The sequence below is a fragment of the Hyla sarda genome, chromosome 3 (genome assembly GCF_029499605.1).
Source record: "Hyla sarda isolate aHylSar1 chromosome 3, aHylSar1.hap1, whole genome shotgun sequence".
In the NCBI taxonomy this organism is placed as follows: domain Eukaryota; kingdom Metazoa; phylum Chordata; class Amphibia; order Anura; family Hylidae; genus Hyla; species Hyla sarda.
Window position 1 is genome coordinate 205284831 of NC_079191.1, and position 23151 is coordinate 205307981.

The following is a 23151-nucleotide window of genomic DNA, read 5'->3' on the forward strand; positions in this document are numbered from 1 at the left end:
TTGTTTAGCCTGTAGTTGGTATTTAGTGTCATTTATTGTATAAAATAACTTGTGTATGGTGTTGTTACAGAGGCGTGCAAGTCCAAGCTACAAAATCTGCTGCCAGCGTCAAGAAGTATGACTTAAGCAAGTGGAAATATGCAGAGCTCAGAGATGCGATCAATACTTCATGTGGTAAGTCGACAAAACCAGCTATTAAAAGAAAAGCAGCGAGCAATTAAAAGTGCGCACATGGAGTAAAGAGACGAGACGGCTGCTGTGGGGAGAGTGCACAGCTCTTAATTGTTATAATTCGGCAGGAGAACACAGCTTTAGGTGACCAAATGACCCAGTTCTCTTGCTAGAAGTTAAACAGTTACCTCCTTTAGATTATTTTCGGTTAGTAGATATATATTTTTTACAGTTAAACAGTAGCATTAAAAAAATATATACAAAACTATCCCACTAAATAAAATATCCAATTCCAAAGAACAATAAACACTATCATTCCCATTACAACTTGTACAGTCAGTTTACAAGTTGTAATGGGAATGATAACATTATTGACTAAATAGAGATTAGGTGAGAGGGAACTGTACCATACATCAGAAGGGGACTGGGACAGTGTATTGCTAGCCTTTGGATACAGTATACAGAGACGGCAGTTACCCAGGAGTAAGGTAGGTAGTTATTCTGGAATGCGCACTTTTAGGCATGAATCACTCTAATGTAGGCTTGTTGTGCCATAGTGCTTGTATAGTTTAATGACGGATAGCACACTATTGTTGTTAACTATGTTAAATGAGCGGTCAATAGAGACGTGCGATAATGGCCTTTAAATAAAAGGAATTTTATTGTCAAAAATGACCTAATCTAGTTCACAATAGAAACAAAATTCTGAAATGTTACCACTAAGTTGCGACCACTAAAACTGATAAATCCTGCTGCAATAAAGGGGTATTCTTAGATTTTTGGATCTTTGAATGTGAGCCAGCGGCAGCAAAGTTAGTCTAGTTACTAATATACTTTACATACCTGTGTTTGGTGGTTGATATCAAATTTATTTGTCTTTCTTTTTACCAGAAGTTTGCTTTCTGCAGCCTATAAAATTAGTGTTGTCTCTGACCTTTCCCAGTTTGCTGTGTGGCCTGAGACAATGCATCACAAGTCAGGTTTTAAAAGGGGGTTTGGCTGCATTGTCTGTTGTGTATAAATCCAGCCCCCTGATAATATTCCCAGCGAGCATGTGCATGTATTCATCATCAGGCCAATCCATAGTTTGTGTGTCAGATTGTGCTGTGTTGCAATGGGTGGCGCAATCCAAGTGTGGGAGGGAAAAAAGTCACCTCCAACCTTGAAACAAAGCTGAGGATTGTAGTCCGAGGGAGGCCACAGAAACAGGAAGTAGCCATTTTCAAAAACAAGTCAATTGTGTGATGGAGGACACAGAAACTGCACAAGGACTTTTCACAAAACTCTCCAAAAATTATTTTTTTAATGGCTATTTCAGGTTTGTTAGATTTACCCTGTGCAGCAAAAGAAGGATTCCCTGCAGGAACAGTCTTATATGGGACATGATGAACAGTGTAGGAGATGTGCAGCTGTGTAAAGTTGGAAGTAGAAGAAGCAAAGTACCAGTCACAACTACAGCTGTAGTACGGAACATAATGGACAAGGCTGGAGATATATGGCTATGTCAGGCTTGTTGTAGTGACAGCAGGGGTAATAGCAGCTGTACCAGCTTTACAGTATGGAACTTGTTCGACAAGGCAGGATATGTGTGCCTATGAAAAGCTAGTAGTAGCGGCAGAATTACACTATGGGACATGACGGACAAGCAGACAAAGGCAAATTCTTTTTTTCATCGGTGCAATGGGGAATGTAGGAAGGTGAGCTAAAGTTAGTTTTTTTTTTTAGTTTCTGCAGCCCGGGCACAGGGGGACTTAAAAGTTCAATATACATGCTTACAGTTCTGTATACAGATTTACTCAACTTGATAAGTGAGTAAATATTTTTTCTTTTAAAGTGAATTGTTCCGAATTGAATGTCATGGTGCAATAAATAATTTACTACGCAGTTGTACAAAACAGCTAGGAACATTCATATACACTGCTCATAAAAAAAATGGAACACTAAGATAACACATCCTAGATCTGAATGAATGAACTAATCGTATTAAATACTTTCGTCTTTACATAGTTGAATGTACTGACAACAAAATCACACAAAAATTATCAATGGAAACCAAATTTATCAACCCATGGAGGTCTGGATATGGAGTCACACTCAAAATCAAAGTGAAAAACCACACTACAGGCTGATCCAACTTTGATGTAATGTCCTAAAAACATGTCAAAATGAGGCTCGGTAGTGTGTTTGGCCTCCACAGGCCCGTATGACCTCCCTACAATACCTGGGCATGCTCCTGATGATTTGGCGGATGGTCTCCTGAGGGATGTCCTCCCAGATCAGGACTAAAGCATCTGCCAACTCCTGGACAGTCTGTGGTGCAATGTGGTGTTGGTGGATGGAGCGAGACATGATGTCCCAAATGTACTCAATTGAATTCAGGTCTGAGGAGTGGGATGGACTAGTCCATAGCATCAATGCCTTCCTCTTGCAGGAACTGCTGACACACTCCAGCCACATGAGGTCTAGCATTGTCTTGCATTAGGAGGAACCCAGGGCCAACCGCACCAGCATATGGTCTCACAAGGAGTCTGAGGATCTCATCTCAGTACCTAATGGCAATCAGGCTATCTCTTGCAAGCACATGGAGGGCTGTGCGGCCTCCCAAAGAAATGCCACCCCACACCATTACTGACCCACCACCAAACCGGTCATGCTGGAGGATGTTGCAGGCAGCAGAATGTTCTCCACGGCGTCTCCAGACTCGTCTGTCACGTCTGTCACATGTGCTCAGTGTGAACCTGCTTTCATCTGTGAAGAGCACATGGAGCCAGTGGCGAATTTGCCATTATTTGTGTTCTCTGGCAAATGCCATATGTCCTGCACGGTGTTGGGCTGTAAGCACAACCCCCACCTGTGGACGTCGGGCCCTCATACCACCCTCATGGAGTCTGTTTCTGACCGTTTGAGTGGACACATGCACATTTGTGGCCTGCTGGAGGTCATTTTGCAGGGCTCTGGCACTGCTTCTCCTGCTCCTCCTTGCACAAAGGCAGAGGTAGGGGTCCTGCTGCTGGGTTGTTGCCCTCCTACGGCCTCCTCCACGCCTCCTGATGTACTGGCCTGTCTCCTGGTAGCGCCTCCATGCTCTGGACACTACGATGACAGACACAGCAAACCTTCTTGCCACAGCTCGCATTGATGTGCCATCCTAGATGAGCTGCACCTCCTGAGCCACTTGTGTGGGTTGTAGACTCTGTCTCATGCTACCACTAGAGTGAAAGCACCGCCAGCATTCAAAAGTGACCAAAGCATCAGTGAGGAAGCATAGGAACTGAGAAGTGGTCTGTGGTCACCACCTGCAGAACCACTTCTTTATTGGGGATGTCTTGCTAATTGCCTATAATTTCCACCTGTTGTCTGTTCCATTTGCACAACAGCATGTGAAATTGATTGTCACAGTGTTGCTTCCTGAGCGGACAGTGTGATTTCACAGAAGTGTGATTGACTAGGAGTTAGATTGTGTTGTTTAAGTGTTCCCTTTATTTTTTGAGCAGTGTATATTGTGAATCGGCAATCTCTAGTGGACGTGATCTCTCAAAGGATTTCCCTTGAACTCAGTGTTGTTATCTCACCCTTTTTCTCACTTCATTTGAGAAAACACTTGACAGTAGTCTACCATGTGGGTGTGAGTCCTGTGTTGATACTTACTGTAATGAGATCATTTCAGTGGCATAGTGACTTTGCAGCCGTCTTATGGTTATACATGTGATAATTTCTTGAAAGTTACTAGTATGGTTCAGGTACAATTTATATTATTTTCACACTGCTTCTGGCATTTAAGGTAAATGTATCCATAGAGCCTCATGTAACAATAAAGTCACTGAAATTATATTGGGGAAAAATTCCATAGCTTATTTGTGAACATATTTTTTCAGATAGCATCAAATATTGTTCATCTGATACTTTTATGTGTAGCTAGCAAACAAGAAAATCCTTCAAGGAGTCATAAGATCAAACCAGAGGCTGAGAGAATGTGGACATCAGTTAAAAATAAGGCAAGTTTTATTCCCAGCATGCAATGCTTCATCAGGCGGTCTGCCACAAAACGCGTTGCATGCTGGGAATAAACTCCTTATCGCTCCTTGGAGGATTCTCTTGTTTGCTAGCTGTTCTGTATCAATGGGAAGGCAGCATTGAGGAGTTGGATTACATGTTACACATGGTCCAAAATTCTGCGTGGCCCTGCACAACCAACTGTGGTAAGGGCATGCTGTCACTGAGCATTTACCTTTGCATATGCAGTATTACACTATTGAGGGCTCTCTATTTCTGTTTAACCTCTACGTGTAGTCCTCATAAATGCATCCACAGGATAAAAGATAACAATCTGATCAGTGGGAGTTGGTATCGGACCACCGTTTTCAGTCCGGCAACAAAATCAGTTCATTCAAATGAATAGGGTGCTGCACGGGTCCAGCAGGGATAAGGCCATTTTTCAAATTCTTCCACTGGATCCAGCTGCCGTTTCCCCAAAATGTAATGTAATTAAGCCCTTATATGGTAGCATTAACCAAAATATTATCATTTTTCTCCCATAAATGTTGTAAACAGATATTGAGTTGCTAGCAGCATGCAGAGAGGAATTTCACAGGCGGCTCAAGGTTTACCATGCCTGGAAGTCCAAGAACAAGAAGCGCAATGCGGATACTGACCAGCGTGCCCCTAAGTCGGTTATGGATTACGGTAAGCCTAGACTTAGTAATTATAGTCTTTGTATATAAATATATATAAGCATAGTTACTGTTCCTACTTTATTTACACGTGCTGGGTCATGGAATTAGACTTCTACTCTGAATAAGTGTTTTCTTAATCGTTTTGTTCCACTTGTGAAAAGCCAAAATCAATTTCTGTTCTAAATACTTAATCCTTGAGGATAATACTTCTCATTTCCTTTAAACACTACTTCAAATAGTTTGTGCTTCTCATAGAAATACCTGTAACTGCTGTACGAGAGGTTTTTTCCAGGTTAAATTTCCCCAATGAAGACTTTAATCCTTACTTAAAAGATTGAGCTAATTTGTATAGATAACCATACGTAAAAAAAAAATGCCTCACATCTTCTGAACAAATTAATCTCTGCCAGCTTATGCCATGTTTGGGAAACTATTAAAGAAGTGTGATATCTTTGGGAGGGGGGGGGGGCTATGTGTATTCATGTTTGTATACACATTGGAATTGGTTATTAGCTATAAGTTCTATGCATGGACAACTGGACGACCCTGCATCAATGTTGAATGTAAATATATGCAGCATTAGTAATGAAAATTTTTAACAATTACTCCCTTAATATTGTACAGTGGTCCCTCAGGTTACAATATTTTCAACATACAATGGTCTTATCTGTACCGTGGTAACTCAACGTGCCATACTCAACATACAATGCTACGGACAGTCCAGATCTACAAAACGTTTCAATGGCTGGAACATCTGACCAATCAGAATGGGCATTCACTGGAAAAACACCTGTATTACTGAATTCCTGTCTGGTAGTGCCCCCTACAGTACAGGGAGGTATTACATGTTCTGTACTCCTCTCTATCTGTGCCAGGGTTAGCTGCTCCTTTGGACACCAGGTACAGGCGGCTCCATTTTACTTTTTTAGGACATTGCTTGTACTGTACAGGACCCTGAAGAAGCTCCTGTCCTCTACATAGACAGTGATTACAGCTTCCAGCAGATCTTTCTTACTTTTATATGTAAGGATTTGGTTTATCTGTATTAGATATCTACTTATCTTTCTTTAACCCTCACCTTTTCCTATTTTGGATGACATTTTGGGGGCTTCAGAACCAATAACCAGGTTTCCATAGAGTTATGGTCTCAACATACAATAGTCATCCTGGAACCAGTTAATATTGTTACATGAGGGACCACTGTACTGCATTTAAGACTTTAAGGAATTTAGGAAGGACTTTTCGATGTATGTCTTAGGAGATCAGCATCTACCTTTTCACAAAACGACATCTCATTGCAATGCAAGCTGGCTGCAGAAGGAGCCTCAACTCTTTGTCCTACTGTATCTGTAGTATACGTCCAGGAGTACTAAGCCCTGTCTACCAGCTAAAAATGGAACAGATCAGCAGAAAATTAACCCTTGAGTTCTCTGCAGGACTGTTTGTAGGATTTTCTGCATGTTCCTGAAGCAGATGTTGTATCTCCTGTCTGAGTAAAATTCATTTCTAGGCTTAGCATTTCTTTGAATTTGGAAAATCTCTTGTAGTTACTGGTGGTAGAAAAAACAAGAAGGCACTCAACTTGTTCATTTACCATAGTGCCCATAATAAACCCTATCATTACTTAAATAGTACTCACAGAATGCTTAATAGGGTGCCCACTTTTGGACCACTTATCATGAGCTGGGATCCAGTTGTGTGTCTATGCATCTAAAGAAGAAGATTCATGTTATTTCCCAAAAAAAAACAAAGAAGTAGAGGCGTCACCCCAAAGCTTCAGTGAAGGAACAGACTGGTTTATTCCCCCCATCAAATGAAAGTACAGTGACCATATAATCCCACAATGGGATCTTTCTGCAGCTTTAGAAATATCCTATTGAGATTGAAACTTTGCTGTACTTTCACTCGATGGAAAAATAATCCAGCAATCGGGATGCTGGCACAATTTTTTTTTTTTTTTTTATATATACCTCTCTTGGACCCTGGGTCAGGTCTTGGGAGCTGAACACCCACCATTGGACTAGAAGTCCCAGCACTGTAACTTTTTCTTCTAACTGTTGTAATACATTTTATGTGTGTTAATGTCTCCACATTATTTTATCTCATATACATAGCATGTTTTCAATTCCAAATAATATTTGTTTACAGATTTTGCTCCATTTATGAATAATGCACGTAAGTAAGGAGAAGGTGAAACGCTAACCTGAGAGGAAAAGGTGTTCATGCTTTTTGCTACTAACTAACATGGTGTTTGCTACAGTTGTGGAAATCAGTAAAACCTTAACAATATTGGCAGTGGCACATCTATTAAGTCCCATCCATGACATCAAGCCTGAGTAACCTTAGCAAATAAGATCAATGGCAACACATAAATGTTAGAATCTATTATAATACCTACATGGTGCTGAAAAACCACCCAGTGTAGTGATGTTACTTTACTATATGCAATGTACCGTATGTTGCTTATACACTGCATGTAAAGTCATAGGCAGTTAGGCGAAGGATGCCCATGTTACCCTGCAGGGCATATTTCTTTGTTTCACTACAACGAGCATAAAAATAGACCAAACATAGTGACAACGTAGACCTTGTTAGGTCAGTTAAGTTCTATTGTCGTACTGTTTTATACATCAAAATGCCCTTAAGCGGTATACAACCTATACTGGTGGCGTATGGCCAAAATGTGATGTGACGCTCCCTGCTTTGCCCCTGGTGGTGGTTCTTTTCTAGAAGCACATTATGTGCATCCTAATTCACAAGTCCATATCTTACCAGCTGCTAGGGTATTGGGATTAGTTACAATCCTAAACTGCCTAGGCTACTATTCAAGACACATAGGAATTATGTGACTTCATATGCTGATTTTTCCACTCGGGAGAATATTGTGTGCTTTTTTTTCACACTTTTAAACATTATGAAATGCAGCATTAGTATCACAAATAGTCAGTGCCATTTTACATAGTAAGAATGTCGCTTTTTCCAATAAAAGTATATACAGGACATCTGCCGGGTATGTTGTCTACAGGAAGGTCCACCCTAAAAAACCCAAATGTCAAACATTAAGAGACATAACTGTAGCAAACTGCTTTGATAAGATAAAGGTAACCATAAGGTGGTGCTAACAGTCTCGAATGGTGTTGTGGGATATAGAATGCAATCTTTCAGCCGCCATGTGACATGCTTAGAAAACTTTGCTTCTCCCTGAAACCTTTATAGAAGTTACACCCTTATTCTTCAATACGTTTCTCATATATATGTGCAGTATATCATGTTTGACTGCCATTTGGTCATTAAAGTGTACCTGCCCTAGGGACATGTCAAAAGTTTTGTTTGCTCGAGTTCTGAGTGATCAAAAGAAGAAAAAGTAGTGCTTCTCTCCTCACTCTGTGTCAGGGAGACCATGATGGCCCCATAAACTTACATAATGCGTCCATCCTGGTTATGGAACCCTAATCCTGGAGAGAATGTATTTAGTGCCCTCTTTTTCTCCTGACTCGTTCTCATGATTGAGGTCTGAACACCGACCAAAGCTTTTAGCATGTCTCTGTTTTTTTATGACAGTGCCCATTTAACAAAGATAATATATTTCCAGCCATTATACCTATGCCTGTTTGTGAATGGCATAGAGTCAGTAATCAATTGCAGATGTTTTCCTAGATCATGATCACATGGCCAATTGCATTGATATTCGTCTATAACAACTTGGCATAAAGGGTAACATCATGTGACTCTTTGGGGTGTATTATGCATTCATTATTAAAGAGAAGATGAAGATTGTTCTTTAGCGCTTATGGGAGATGGTTGCTTTTACTTTATTACAAATACTGTTTTTTTATCAAGTATCTGAAGAAAAATAGTGTTAGGGTATTATATTACATGACTGGTAAAGCTTTTTATCTAGGAAATAAGATGAAATCTTTGCAAAATGCTGAGAAATATACTCATGAGAACATGTAGTAAGATTGCATTGCTTCCTTCATGACAAGTAAGCCACTGTTTGGCTAGAGCTCCATAATGACATTTGGTCAAGCAACAGCTGCAATTTCACTATAACCAAAATTCCCAATAAAACCCTGGCTTAAATATTAGGGAAATCACAAATAAAATGTGGATAATTCTGAGAAAATTTAATAACCTGCCCCTGTCATTGAGGACTGTTTTGAACAATACTGACATCATTTACAGCAAAGAGAAGTTCTTGCAAGGTTTCTCATGAAGACCAACCACTGTGCCACTTTCCATTCATAGAATATAGGTGGCCATGATTGTTGGTAAACAGTCGTTAGGGGGAAAGGTACAGCCCACATAGCCCTTCATGGCTATATATATATATATATATATATATATATATATCTATATCTATATCCAAAAAATTGCAGCACTACTTTACCACAGTAGACAGGTGCCAGCCCCTCAGGCTCGATCATAGCCAAATGTAGATAACATCAAAAATGGTACAGCACTCCAAATATCCAAAAAAAGAACTATTTATTCCACATGTCAAACAGTGCGACGTTTTAGCCCCTCAATGGAGCTTTTTTCAAGCATGCTTGAAAAAAGCTCCATTGAGGGGCTGAAACGTCGCACTGTTTGACACGTGGAATAAATAGTTCTTTTTTTGGATATTTGGAGTGCCGTACCATTTTTGATGTTGTATATAGCTAGCAGTATATGAGGGAGTTACCATGTAGTTCCGCTTATATAATTGACGTGACTCTGAATTGGAGCTGCACTTTATCTCTATGGAAACAAAAAAAAGTTTGCAAAGTTTGTGAAAAAGCTGACATAAATCTGTCATATTCACTGTACACACAGTTTGTTCATCTTATGCTATGGGAAGATTGTCAGCCCACATTATATCTGTAGATTGAAAACTGAAGTTAAAAAAAAAAAACTTACCGACTCCCCAAAGAAAATGTAATAACTTGGTAGCAGAATTCATTACAACTCTGTCAGCAAAGTTCTGTTTTCCTTGCTTGTATACCAGCTCCTGTATCGGACACGCTGAATAAATACTAAAGAAGCTGTATATTAATATGAATGGACTGTGCTCATATCCTACACTTTAGGTAGATACTAACCAAGCCCGACCCTGCTTAGCCTCCGAGATCAGACGAGATCGGGCGTGTTCAGGGTGGTGTGGCCGTAGGCCGAGTACTTACCAGGCCTGACCCTGCTTAGCTTCCGAGGTCAGATAAGATTGGGCCTGTTCAGGGTGGTGTGGCCGTAGGCCAAGTACTAACCAGGCCCGACCCTGCTTAGCTTCCGAGATCAGATAAGATCGGGTGAGTTCAGGGTGGTTTGGCCGTAGGCCACATCACCCTGAACACGCCCGATCTCGTCTGATCTTGGAAGCCAAGCAGGGTCAGGCCTGGTTTTAGTACAGTTTTGGGTCTTCAGCATGTGTAGCTAACAGTCCCAATATGCTATGAAAGCTGCAGGTATAGCATATATGCACATCACCATCGCCACGGGCTAAACAATGGTAGATCCCAGAGGTCAGAATGCTGAAAAATGTTGTAATCTCATGTAACATGCATTCCATTTAAAAAATGGTCATACAGTAAAATATCCATTGTATTTAATGTTGATGTTTTCCAGTTTGGGTCTTGTCAAAGATACTAATACCCCAACATTTGCTGGACACTTAATATTTCCACAAGTTATTTGCATCCATGACTTGTTTCATAATGGATAACACTTCAATGTGAACTTTTTTCGACAGTTAAATTGTTTCAATATATACTATTAAATTGAGCTACATATAAATGAAGCTATATATTATATATAAATATAAAAACAAATATAATGAATACATATTAATTAAGTTATATATCAATTAAACAGTTATAATTTTTACAATTTTTTTTTTTTTTACCGAACTGCAACGAATATCAACACTACGTAACTCCTGTTTTGTAAACATTTACATATGTCTTAAAGGGACTTCTGCTTCTGATATACTCATTTCTCTATGTAAGTGAAGATCTGACATCAGGGACGAAGAAGAGATCACGGTGTCCTGTCAGTTGTCCCATTGAAGACTTTAACAGTTTCCCATCCTTAACTACTTACCGGCAGCCATTTACTATTAATGTACCTTTAAAGGGAAACATGAGCAGTTCCAATTGTCCTTTTGCAGAAACAGAATTCTATTTCACATATTCTTAAACCTCTAATTGAGCCTCATATTATTCCGGCCAATATTGTGAGGAAGTACTGAGCCATGTAATGTAATTTCAACCATTTTTAAAGTACACCATTTTTCATATTCAGACTTGAAAGGATGGCACTGCAATAAAAGTACCATAGCTGATATTCCATAATAGGACTTGCTCTGCTTTAGGCAGTAATACCTGTGAAAGGCCAAAGTGCAACGCAGGCTTATTATCCTATTTCTTTTTTTATTCCACAATGGTGGTCATTTCAGAAACAGACATTTGCTGTATGCACTGGATAAATGTATCACATATTTTAGGCTATACATTGCAGAAAAAACATCTGCACAGTAGTTGGCAGATTTAAAAAGAAACAGGACAAGTTTAATTCCTTTCAAGCAGCTACACCGCATAGGAGAAACATATGTAACTATGTATTTTATGTGTACAGCTCAGCAGAACCCAGTGGTGCAGCTGCCTGCCAGACAACAGGAAATTGAAGCAAATCGGCAGCAGCGATATTTCCGCATTCCATTTATTCGCCCAGCTGACCAGTACAAGGAGCCTCAGAACAAGAAGAAAGGATGGTGGTATGCCCATTTTGATGGTCCATGGATTGCCCGTCAGATGGAACTTCACCCAGATAAGCCACCCATCTTGCTGGTGGCTGGTATGTATTAACTATTTATATGTTCTTTTATTACTGATGAGTATTAAATATGAGTGAAGTGATATACAGTAAAGACTCACATCTATACTGGCAGTATACCGAGAGATACGTTTAAATGGTACCTAAACATATGCTTGGGTAAACTAATAGACTAACATTAAGTATAATTTATCTAGGTCTTTAATATTTAATATTAATACAGTGGTAGAATAACTGGGATTATATGATATAGAAAACAAGTACATCAATGGAATGCTTTGTATTTAATACCTGTGTAATGCTGCATCATGTGAGATACTGAAAACACTCAAGTCCCTGCTTCATACACTTTAGTAGAGCAGAATTCAGTCACACATGTTTTTGACAGCAGGAAAGCTTTTGCTTTAAAGATACAAAGGCACTCCTTTATGTGTAGAAGATATAATCTTAGTGTGCCAGCTGTTGTCAAAACTGGCTTTGGTACCACATATAAGACAGGGATCAAATAAATACAACACACAGTGGTCCACATTTACTGTACTTAAACTGTCTAATTCTTAGACAGTGTAAACTTCAACTAGACGGCTTTAAGATTCTGCCAGATTAATCATGGTGTGCACAGTGTTGCATCTGAAGCCACACCTATTTCTCTGAAGCCACACCTATTTCTCTGAAGCCACACCCATTTTGCAGAGGCCATGCCATTTTTCAGACGCTGGGGAAATGTGTCAAATAAGTATTTACAGTGTACTTGTCATGGGGGAAAAAAAGCAAATGCTCCAGACATACTCTTTAACTGGTGCTGATCCATTCTTTAATTTGGTCTTAAATCCTGGTTTTCATCCTTTCATGGCTCTTAATTCCTTTGTTTATGTTGCTCGCAGGAGGTGGACAGGGGGCCTTCCCTTGGACAAGCATGACACTTTACCTTGCATCTCATGTGGGAAATTTCTCTCTCCCTCCTCAGAGCTGACAATTGGCTGCTCTGTGCAGCAAGGCTCTGTGACAGGCCCCCAGCTCAACAAGCTAGGAGCCTGCACAGAGCCCTGCTTGTCCCTCCCACACTTTCTATATTTTGTCTTTGCACAGAGACACAAAGGCAGTAGCTGCAGGGACAAGACAATGGACCCCTGATAAGATGTATGGAGCATTTTCTCACCCAAAAAAATACAAAATTTTTGACCAATGTTTATTACTAAAAAAACATAATGTTATTGTACACATTTTAGAAAAAAAAAAAAAAAGCTTTTGCAAATTACAGTGCCCATTTAATATGTGGTGCAAGTCACATAAGACAATTTTTTGGTGCAAACTATGCCTGATTTCAGACATGTTTACAATGGAATATCTGCCCTGGTGTGTTGAAGTGCGCCATAATTATAAGTGCACTAAGCGTGCTGTTCTTCTGTATAGAAGTGAAGAGAGAAACAAACACTGAAGACACTCACAAATGGAGTGCCAATCCAGAACAAAGTAGACATTTGGCATTATAGAGCATCAAAGATATTGCTTTACAACAATTTACATGAGCCCTGAATCACAGGATTGTATTATCCCTGAATCAGTCAAGACATTTTCCCATCTGGAAATATAGTAACTTTTTTTTAAGTGAAAGCTTAACACCTGGAATTTTTTTAGACATTTTTTATTTTTTATTTTAATGATGTAAACATTTTCCTAATTTCAGGCAAAGATGACATGGAGATGTGCGAATTGAGCCTTGAAGAAACTGGTTTAACAAGAAAACGGGGAGCAGAAATTTTACCCAGACAGTTTGAAGAGATATGGGAACGCTGCGGTGGAATTCAGTACTTGAGTAACGCAATTGAAAGTAGACAAGCCCGGCCAACATATGCTACTGCAATGCTGCAAAACCTTCTTAAGTAGCTGTGCCGGTGAATTTATTGTTGCACTAAGAGATTAGTACATATGGGCTAAAGCAAAGGGAAACCAACCTCTGTCAGAGAGGATCTAGGCATTCCATAATCGTGTAATAGAGAAGTTATAATATAAAGTGAACAGGTTTTATTAATTGCGGGTTTTATTAATTCATACTTTTTGAAGTTTGATGTAGTAGCATTATAATGAAGTGGTCTGTGGCCCTAGCAGGCTCTTTTGTAGTTATATTTTTTTTATTTTATTTATCATGCATCTTGATTTGTGAGGCCTTATCTTGGATAGATGTTTATTGTCTTATCTTGATCATGGTAGTAATGTTTTCCACTCAGAGGCAAAGCACAATACCCTGTGCAACCTGATTCTAGGGCATCACATTGTTACATGCTGGTGAACCCTCCAGGATAATGGAGATTGACATAAAAACAGACACAGTGTAATGTAGGACATCTATATGTTCCGAAATACCATTCCTTGGACTGTTATTGTTTGAACTTGAAACCATGAATGTTTTTTCCCTTGATATGAAATCCACGGCCTTTAAGTCTGTTGCCTACACTACCATTTTATTCTCCTTTATTTAGAGGAACAATTAACTTAAAAGAATAATTTTATTAATATGGATATTAGTTTGTGTTTATTTTTCTGACTTGAATATGATGAATGGAGATCCTATAGGCTTGATAAATATGCACATGCATCAATGTATATGTGTATGTTTTACTGCACTGAGATTGGAAAGTAGTTGGATCACTAACTATTTAAGATTATAGATCTTAATTCTTTTTAACTATTTTAATGCACATGTGCATGTCCCCAATCCAATGTTATTCATATACCTTTATAATACATACATTGACCACTTAGCCCATTAAACTGATACACTCTGTAGACATTCCATTTTCTCAGTTGTTATGCTGAGGTCTAGATATTGCTGTATAGCAGCCATGATATGACTGTTTATTTATAAACATTTAATACTCTTTTAGTGTCTTGTCTGATAAAAGGAATAAAAATGTATTCTTGTGACTTCAAATGCATCACTGAAGTTAATTTTTGTGTTCCATGTGGTGTGAAAAATAATTTGGATTAAAACCTTTTGTTCTTACCTGTCCTCTCTCCAACAATTGCAATCTGGTCCTCTAATAAATGATAAATGTTAGTTATTTCATAGGATTCTTAGTCAGTTTCTGCATTTACATATTTCTATAAAGATTTCCGATGCTCCTTAGCCTTTTCTACTGCAAGTGCATTTAATTTTGACAACCTGAGGTTAACTGAGATCTTTCACTCTGCTTATTAAAGAAGTACTGCAGCACACATTAATTGCCACCCATATACATTAAAATAAGAAGTTATATGTGTCCCATGTACTTGTGTTGCATTCATTGCACCATTCGCCTGTACTCCGTCCCTCTGTGTCACCCGGAAGTTCAGTAATTCTGAATAGTAGCATTTGTTTCAAACCCATAGAGAAGCTGTTACGCCGAGCGCTCCGGGTCCCCGCTCCTCCCCGGAGCGCTCGCTACACTTCCCTCACTGCAGCGCCCCGGTCGGTTCCACGGACCCGGGGCGCTGCGTTACTACCTCCGGCCGGGATGCGATTCGCGATGCGGGTAGCGCCCGCTCGCGATGCGCACCCCGGCTCCCGTACCTTACTCGCTCCCCGTCAGTTCTGTCCCGGCGCGCGCGGCCCCGCTCCCTAGGGCGCGCGCGCGCCGGGTCTTTGCGATTTAAAGGGCCACTGCACCGCTGATTGGTGCAGTGGTTCCAATTAGTGTTTACACCTGTGCACTTCCCTATATCACCTCACTTCCCCTTCACTCCCTCGCCGGATCTTGTTGCCCTAGTGCCAGTGAAAGCGTTCCTTGTGTGTTCCTTGCCTGTGATTCCAGACCTTCTGCCGTTGCCCCTGACTACGATCCTTGCTGCCTGCCCCGACCTTCTGCTACGTCCGACCTTGCTTCTGTCTACTCCCTTGTACCGCGCCTATCTTCAGCAGCCAGAGAGGTTGAGCCGTTGCTAGGGGATACGACCTGGTCACTACCGCCGCAGCAAGACCATCCCGCTTTGCGGCGGGCTCTGGTGAAAACCAGTAGTGACTTAGAACCGATCCTCTAGCACGGTCCACGCCAATCCCTCTCTGGCACAGAGGATCCACTACCTGCCAGCCGGCATCGTGACAGTAGATCCGGCCATGGATCCCGCTGAAGTTCCTCTGCCAGTTGTCGCTGACCTCACCACGGTGGTCGCCCAGCAGTCACAACAGATTGCGCAACAAGGCCAACAGCTGTCTCAACTGACTGTTATGCTACAACAGTTACTACCACAGCTCCAGCAATCATCTCCTCCGCCAGCTCCTGTACCTCCTCCGCAGCGAGTGGCCGCTTCTGGAATACGACTATCCTTGCCGGATAAATTTGATGGGGACTCTAAGTTTTGCCGTGGCTTTCTTTCCCAATGTTCATTACACTTGGAGATGATGTCGGACCAGTTCCCCACTGAAAGGTCTAAGGTGGCTTTCGTAGTCAGCCTGCTGTCTGGAAAAGCCCTGGCTTGGGCCACACCGCTCTGGGACCGCAATGACCCCGTCACTGCCTCTGTACACTCCTTCTTCTCGGAAATTCGAAGTGTCTTTGAGGAACCTGCCCGAGCCTCTTCTGCTGAGACTGCCCTGTTGAACCTGGTCCAGGGTAATTCTTCCGTTGGCGAGTATGCCGTACAGTTCCGTACCCTTGCTTCAGAATTATCCTGGAATAATGAGGCACTCTGCGCGACCTTTAAAAAAGGCCTATCCAGCAACATTAAAGATGTTCTGGCCGCACGAGAAATCCCTGCTAACCTACATGAACTCATCCATCTTGCCACTCGCATTGACATGCGTTTTTCCGAACGGCGTCAGGAGCTCCGCCAGGATATGGACTCTGTTCGCACGAGGCGTTTCTTCTCCCCGGCTCCTCTCTCCTCTGGTCCCCTGCAATCTGTTCCTGTGCCTCCCGCCGTGGAGGCTATGCAGGTCGACCGGTCTCGCCTGACACCCCAAGAGAGGACACGACGCCGCATGGAGAATCTCTGCCTGTACTGTGCTAGTACCGAACACTTCCTGAAGGATTGTCCTATCCGTCCTCCCCGCCTGGAAAGACGTCCGCTGACTCCGCACAAAGGTGAGACAGTCCTTGATGTCTACTCTGCCTTCTCCTTCTCTGCTGTGGCCTTCCTGGACTCTGGATCTGCAGGAAATTTCATCTTAGCCTCTCTCGTCAACAGGTTCAACATCCCGGTGACCAGTCTCGCCAGACCCCTCTACATCAATTGTGTAAACAATGAAAGATTGGACTGTACTATACGTTTCCGCACGGAGCCCCTTCTAATGTGCATCGGATCTCATCACGAGAGGATTGAACTGTTGGTCCTCCCCAATTGCACTTCTGAAATCCTTCTTGGACTTCCCTGGCTTCAACTCCATTCCCCAATCCTGGATTGGTCCACTGGGGAGATCAAGAGTTGGGGGCCCTCTTGTTCCAAGGACTGCTTAAAACCGGTTCCCAGTAAACCTTGCCGTGTCCCTGTGCTTCCTCATGTAACCGGTCTCCCTAAGGCCTATATGGACTTTGCGGACGTTTTTTGCAAAAAACAAGCTGAGACTCTACCTCCTCACAGGCCTTATGATTGTCCCATTGACCTCCTCCCGGGCACTACTCCACCCCGGGGCAGAATCTATCCTCTGTCCGTCCCAGAGACTCTTGCCATGTCTGAATACGTCCAAGAAAATTTAAAAAAGGGCTTTATCCGTAAATCCTCCTCTCCTGCCGGAGCCGGATTTTTCTTTGTGTCCAAAAAAGATGGCTCTCTACGTCCTTGCATTGACTACCGCGGTCTTAATAAAATCACGGTTAAGAACCGCTACCCCCTACCCCTCATCTCTGAACTCTTTGATCGTCTCCAAGGTGCCCATATTTTTACCAAACTGGACTTAAGAGGTGCTTATAATCTCATCCGCATCAGAGAGGGGGATGAATGGAAAACGGCATTTAACACCAGAGATGGACACTTTGAGTATCTGGTCATGCCCTTTGGTCTATGCAACGCCCCTGCCGTCTTCCAAGACTTTGTTAATGAAATTTTTCGTGATCTACTATACTCCTGTGTTGTTGTATATCTGGACGATATCCTGATTTTTTCTGCCAATCTTGAAGAACACCGCCAGCATGTCCGTATGGTTCTTCAGAGACTTCGTGATAATCAACTCTATGCCAAAATAGAGAAATGTCTGTTTGAATGCCAATCTCTTCCTTTTCTAGGATACTTGGTCTCTGGCCAGGGACTACAAATGGACCCAGATAAACTCTCTGCCGTCTTAGATTGGCCACGCCCCTCCGGACTCCGTGCCATCCAACGTTTTTTGGGGTTCGCCAATTATTACAGGCAATTTATTCCACATTTTTCTACCATTGTGGCTCCTATTGTGGCTTTAACAAAAAAAAATGCCGATCCCAAGTCTTGGCCTCCTCAAGCGGAAGACGCCTTTAAACGACTCAAGTCTGCCTTTTCTTCGGCTCCCGTGCTCTCCAGACCTGACCCATCTAAACCCTTCCTATTGGAGGTTGATGCCTCCTCAGTGGGAGCTGGAGCTGTCCTTCTACAAAAAAACTCTTCCGGGCATGCTGTTACTTGTGGTTTTTTTTCCAGGACCTTCTCTCCGGCGGAGAGGAACTACTCCATCGGGGATCGAGAGCTTCTAGCCATTAAATTAGCACTTGAGGAATGGAGGCATCTGCTGGAGGGATCAAGATTTCCAGTTATTATTTACACCGATCACAAGAACCTCTCCTACCTCCAGTCTGCCCAACGGCTGAATCCTCGTCAGGCCAGGTGGTCTCTGTTCTTTGCCCGATTTAATTTTGAAATTCACTTTCGGCCTGCTGATAAAAACATTAGGGCCGATGCTCTCTCTCGTTCCTCAGATGCCTCTGAAATTGAACTCTCTCCTCAACACATCATTCCTCCTGACTGCCTGATTTCCACTTCTCCAGCCTCCATCGGGCAAACTCCTCCAGGAAAGACCTTTGTTTCTCCACGCCAACGCCTTGGGATCCTCAAATGGGGTCACTCCTCCCATCTCGCAGGTCATGCGGGCATCAAGAAATCTGTGCAACTCATCTCTCGCTTCTATTGGTGGCCGACTCTAGAGACTGATGTGGTGGACTTTGTGCGAGCCTGCACTATCTGTGCCCGGGATAAGACTCCTCGCCAGAAGCCCGCTGGTTTTCTTCATCCTCTACCTGTCCCCGAACAACCTTGGTCTCTGATTGGTATGGATTTTATTACTGACTTACCCCCATCCCATGGCAACACTGTTATTTGGGTGGTCGTTGATCGATTCTCCAAAATGGCACATTTCATCCCTCTTCCTGGTCTTCCTTCAGCGCCTCAGTTGGCTAAACAATTTTTTGTACACATTTTTCGTCTTCACGGGTTGCCTACACAGATCGTCTCGGATAGAGGCGTCCAATTTGTGTCTAAATTCTGGAGGGCTCTCTGTAAACAACTCAAGATTAAATTAAATTTTTCTTCTGCATACCATCCTCAATCCAATGGACAAGTAGAGAGAATTAACCAGATCTTGGGTGACTATTTACGACATTTTGTTTCCTCCCGCCAGGATGACTGGGCAGATCTTCTACCTTGGGCCGAATTCTCGTATAATTTCAGAATCTCTGAATCTTCCTCCAAATCTCCGTTTTTCGTGGTGTACGGCCGTCACCCTCTTCCCCCCCTCCCTACCCCCTTGCCCTCTGGTCTGCCCGCTGTGGATGAAATTTCTCGTGATCTTTCCACCATATGGAAAGAGACCCAAAATTCTCTCTTACAGGCTTCTTCTCGCATGAAGAGATTCGCAGATAAGAAAAGAAGAGCTCCTCCCATTTTTTCCCCTGGAGACAAGGTATGGCTCTCCGCTAAATATGTCCGTTTCCGTGTCCCGAGCTATAAGTTGGGACCACGCTATCTTGGTCCTTTTAAAGTTTTGTGTCAAATTAATCCTGTCTCTTACAAACTTCTTCTTCCTCCTTCTCTTCGTATCCCTAATGCCTTTCACGTCTCTCTTCTTAAACCTCTCATCCTCAACCGTTTTTCTCCTAAATCTGTTCCTCCCACTCCTGTTTCCGGCTCCTCGGACATCTTCTCTGTCAAAGAGATTTTGGCCTCTAAAAAGGTCAGGGGAAGAACTTTTTTTTTAGTGGATTGGGAGGGTTGTGGTCCAGAAGAGAGGTCCTGGGAACCTGAGGACAATATCCTGGACAAAAGTCTGATCCTCAGGTTCTCAGGCCCCAAGAAGAGGGGGAGACCCAAGGGGGGGGGTACTGTTACGCCGAGCGCTCCGGGTCCCCGCTCCTCCCCGGAGCGCTCGCTACACTTCCCTCACTGCAGCGCCCCGGTCGGTTCCACGGACCCGGGGCGCTGCGTTACTACCTCCGGCCGGGATGCGATTCGCGATGCGGGTAGCGCCCGCTCGCGATGCGCACCCCGGCTCCCGTACCTTACTCGCTCCCCGTCAGTTCTGTCCCGGCGCGCGCGGCCCCGCTCCCTAGGGCGCGCGCGCGCCGGGTCTTTGCGATTTAAAGGGCCACTGCACCGCTGATTGGTGCAGTGGTTCCAATTAGTGTTTACACCTGTGCACTTCCCTATATCACCTCACTTCCCCTTCACTCCCTCGCCGGATCTTGTTGCCCTAGTGCCAGTGAAAGCGTTCCTTGTGTGTTCCTTGCCTGTGATTCCAGACCTTCTGCCGTTGCCCCTGACTACGATCCTTGCTGCCTGCCCCGACCTTCTGCTACGTCCGACCTTGCTTCTGTCTACTCCCTTGTACCGCGCCTATCTTCAGCAGCCAGAGAGGTTGAGCCGTTGCTAGGGGATACGACCTGGTCACTACCGCCGCAGCAAGACCATCCCGCTTTGCGGCGGGCTCTGGTGAAAACCAGTAGTGACTTAGAACCGATCCTCTAGCACGGTCCACGCCAATCCCTCTCTGGCACAGAGGATCCACTACCTGCCAGCCGGCATCGTGACAGAAGCAATAGGCGTCCATCATAGGCTCAAATCGTCATCAGCTACCCACGATGCAATGGAAGGGTTTTCCCTCCCTGTCACCCTCCTGCTCCCTCCAGACGAACCACCCCTCAGTATAAATATGTATGAGCTCATTGAATACTCAGCTGCGATACGCTGAGTAGCAGAGCCACTGTATTGCCGCCCCCATCTCACCCTCCCGAGCAAGCGGTGGCTCTTGGGAGATGTAGTTTCTGCCACCGCTGCGCTTACTTATGTGTCCTGGATCCTTATATGCCGGTAACGGGGGAACGGCAGCAGCCAGACATGATCCGAGCACAGCGATGTGGTGGTGAGGCAGACCTGCATCGCTGGTGGGATTTCATTTTTTAAGGTAGGGATGTCACGTATCTCCTTTAATGTCTTGCATAACCATCTCATATATTTTTTACTTTATGGCAACAGCTGAACTATTTATTAAAAAAAGTGACTGCACCAATACTTTATCGTCTTATCCCTTTATACTTTAATCTTTTACAGCTATACCCTTCTTATCTTTTTGTACAGCAGTCTGGTATTGTATTTAAGGTGCCTATACACCTTATACTAAAGTGGTGGTGGTGGGTTCGGTCAACTTTCCACGATGTATGGCAGCCTACTGATTCTTCAGTGACAGAGGATGTCAGTGAAGATGAGGGTCAGATATGTTGAATTTGTATCACCCAACCCTTTTGGGGAGGAATGAGCTGGCCCTATTGGGGAAACATGAGCATTTAGCCGTACCAAACATTCATGTGTATGGGGAAGCTGGCTGACAGTTATTGAAAATATATGGCCATGTTTAGTTTATCACCAATAATGACATCCACATGTTGTTGACTTACTTAAAAGAGGTTATCCAGGAATAGAAAAACAGCTCTCTGTCTGTCTCCAAGTTGGGAGTGGTTCTGCAGCTCAGTTCCATTGAAGTGAATGGAGCAAAGTTGTAAAACCACACCCAACCTGGAAAACGAAGTGGAGCTGTTTTTGAAAGAAAATAGCTGTGTTTTTCTATTTCTGGTTAAGCCTTTTAATAGTGATTAATTCTTAAATATTATTTTTTTCACAAATGCTTAATAATGGCTTAGGTAAATCAGCTTTTAACATTTTGACACTAGTGATTGGTAGTCATAGGGTAATGATTTTGAATGTAAAGAACAGAAAAGTTCTTACAAATGTTGCTCTAGACCATAAATGGGTGTCTCATTGTGTATAGGTGACAGGTGACTCTAATGACCTTTCTAATTTACAATCCATATTTAAATGAAAGCGGAAATATTTATAAACAGTTTAGAAAATAAGACAGATGACTTTGAAGATGACCTGCACGGTTTTCAAAGGAGGGTAAAAACACTAATTAAATTGCTCCTTAACAACAGACTTCAAGGAGACGTGAACATTAAAAGGTTCTATGGACCATAAACTTGAAAGTGTGTGTCCACTGTATTTCTGGGTAAATCTAAAGCCCGACATTAAAATAGTGAGTCTGTCATCACCTAAATCAGCCTGACCTTGGAGATAATTCCTCAGCACTGGATCGCTTTTGTGTATTTTTATGTTCCAGCTGAAAAGCTTTCCTCATAAATGTAGTGAATTGTTAGAAAACACAAAGCCAAATACAAGTCACTTAGGAGAATAAAGCTGGCAAAATATTTCAGAAATGGCAAAGGGGTGAACTGGCACAAAACTGCTGTGAATCAAAGTCATTGTTCTATTTAAGAAAGCAGAATCGTTGTATGAAATGCCAGAAAACCAAAATGGCATGGCATCATTTGGAATGGTCCAGAAGTCTGGATTTTTTTAAACATCACATTTATTGAGGACAAATGGTCACATATAATAATACAAAGTAGACTTCAACCAAGAAAAATCAGATAATTCTGAACGTAATAGTCATGATTTGTAATAACAACCAATATATAGGAAAAGGGCAAACAGCAATAAATACAACAAAACGTAGACAAAGAAAATACACGCACAGAGTCCTTCCTTAATAGGAGAGCATCAGCAGGTGCAATGCAAAATGTTCTGGCTCATCGGATCATAGGTTCTGTTGATGAAAAAAATCACAGCTCTCCTGGTGCAGAATATATTACTACTTTTATTTACGCGAGTGTGAATCTGGACCTTTTTTTAAGCCTTTAGAAAAACCCAGTTGGGTAGAAACTTTTCTCATCTTATTCATATAACTAAACACATCAATTTATTCTGTATCTGGAGTGCTGTGATTTTTTATCATCATACAGACAGCAACCATTTATCAACTAAGAAGAAACTGTGACCTCTAAAACCGTATTTATTCAATCACAAAACGATAGAAAAAAGGAAAATCAAGTGAGTATACTGTGTGTGTATGCTGGGGATGGGGATTTCTACATTGGTATATTTAAGTGAATGATTCAAGAAGAATGTAAACCAATCTGATATGAAAGCATAATTATAAAGATGTTTCTAAACAGAAATAGAGGGGGTCTTTTGTACTTCTAAACACAGGCTAAACACTGTAGACTGGTGTCAT

General features: G+C 42.3%; 1 protein-coding gene across 2 annotated transcripts in view; it reads left to right on the forward strand.

The window, feature by feature from the left end:
- The window catches only part of MYO6 (myosin VI), a 261541-nt gene extending 246658 nt beyond the window's left edge, over positions 1–14883 (forward strand). Inside the window, exons 29-33 of one of the 2 annotated variants that reach the window (XM_056565911.1) lie at positions 71–174; positions 4723–4854; positions 6993–7019; positions 11454–11672; positions 13339–14883. In XM_056565911.1, coding sequence (XP_056421886.1) covers positions 71–174; positions 4723–4854; positions 6993–7019; positions 11454–11672; positions 13339–13538 — 682 coding nt within the window. In that variant the 3' untranslated portion in view covers positions 13539–14883. The remainder of the gene's footprint in view (positions 1–70; positions 175–4722; positions 4855–6992; positions 7020–11453; positions 11673–13338) is intronic. The other variant, XM_056565913.1, reaches the window with a different exon arrangement.
- The last annotated feature ends 8268 nt before the right edge of the window (positions 14884–23151 follow it).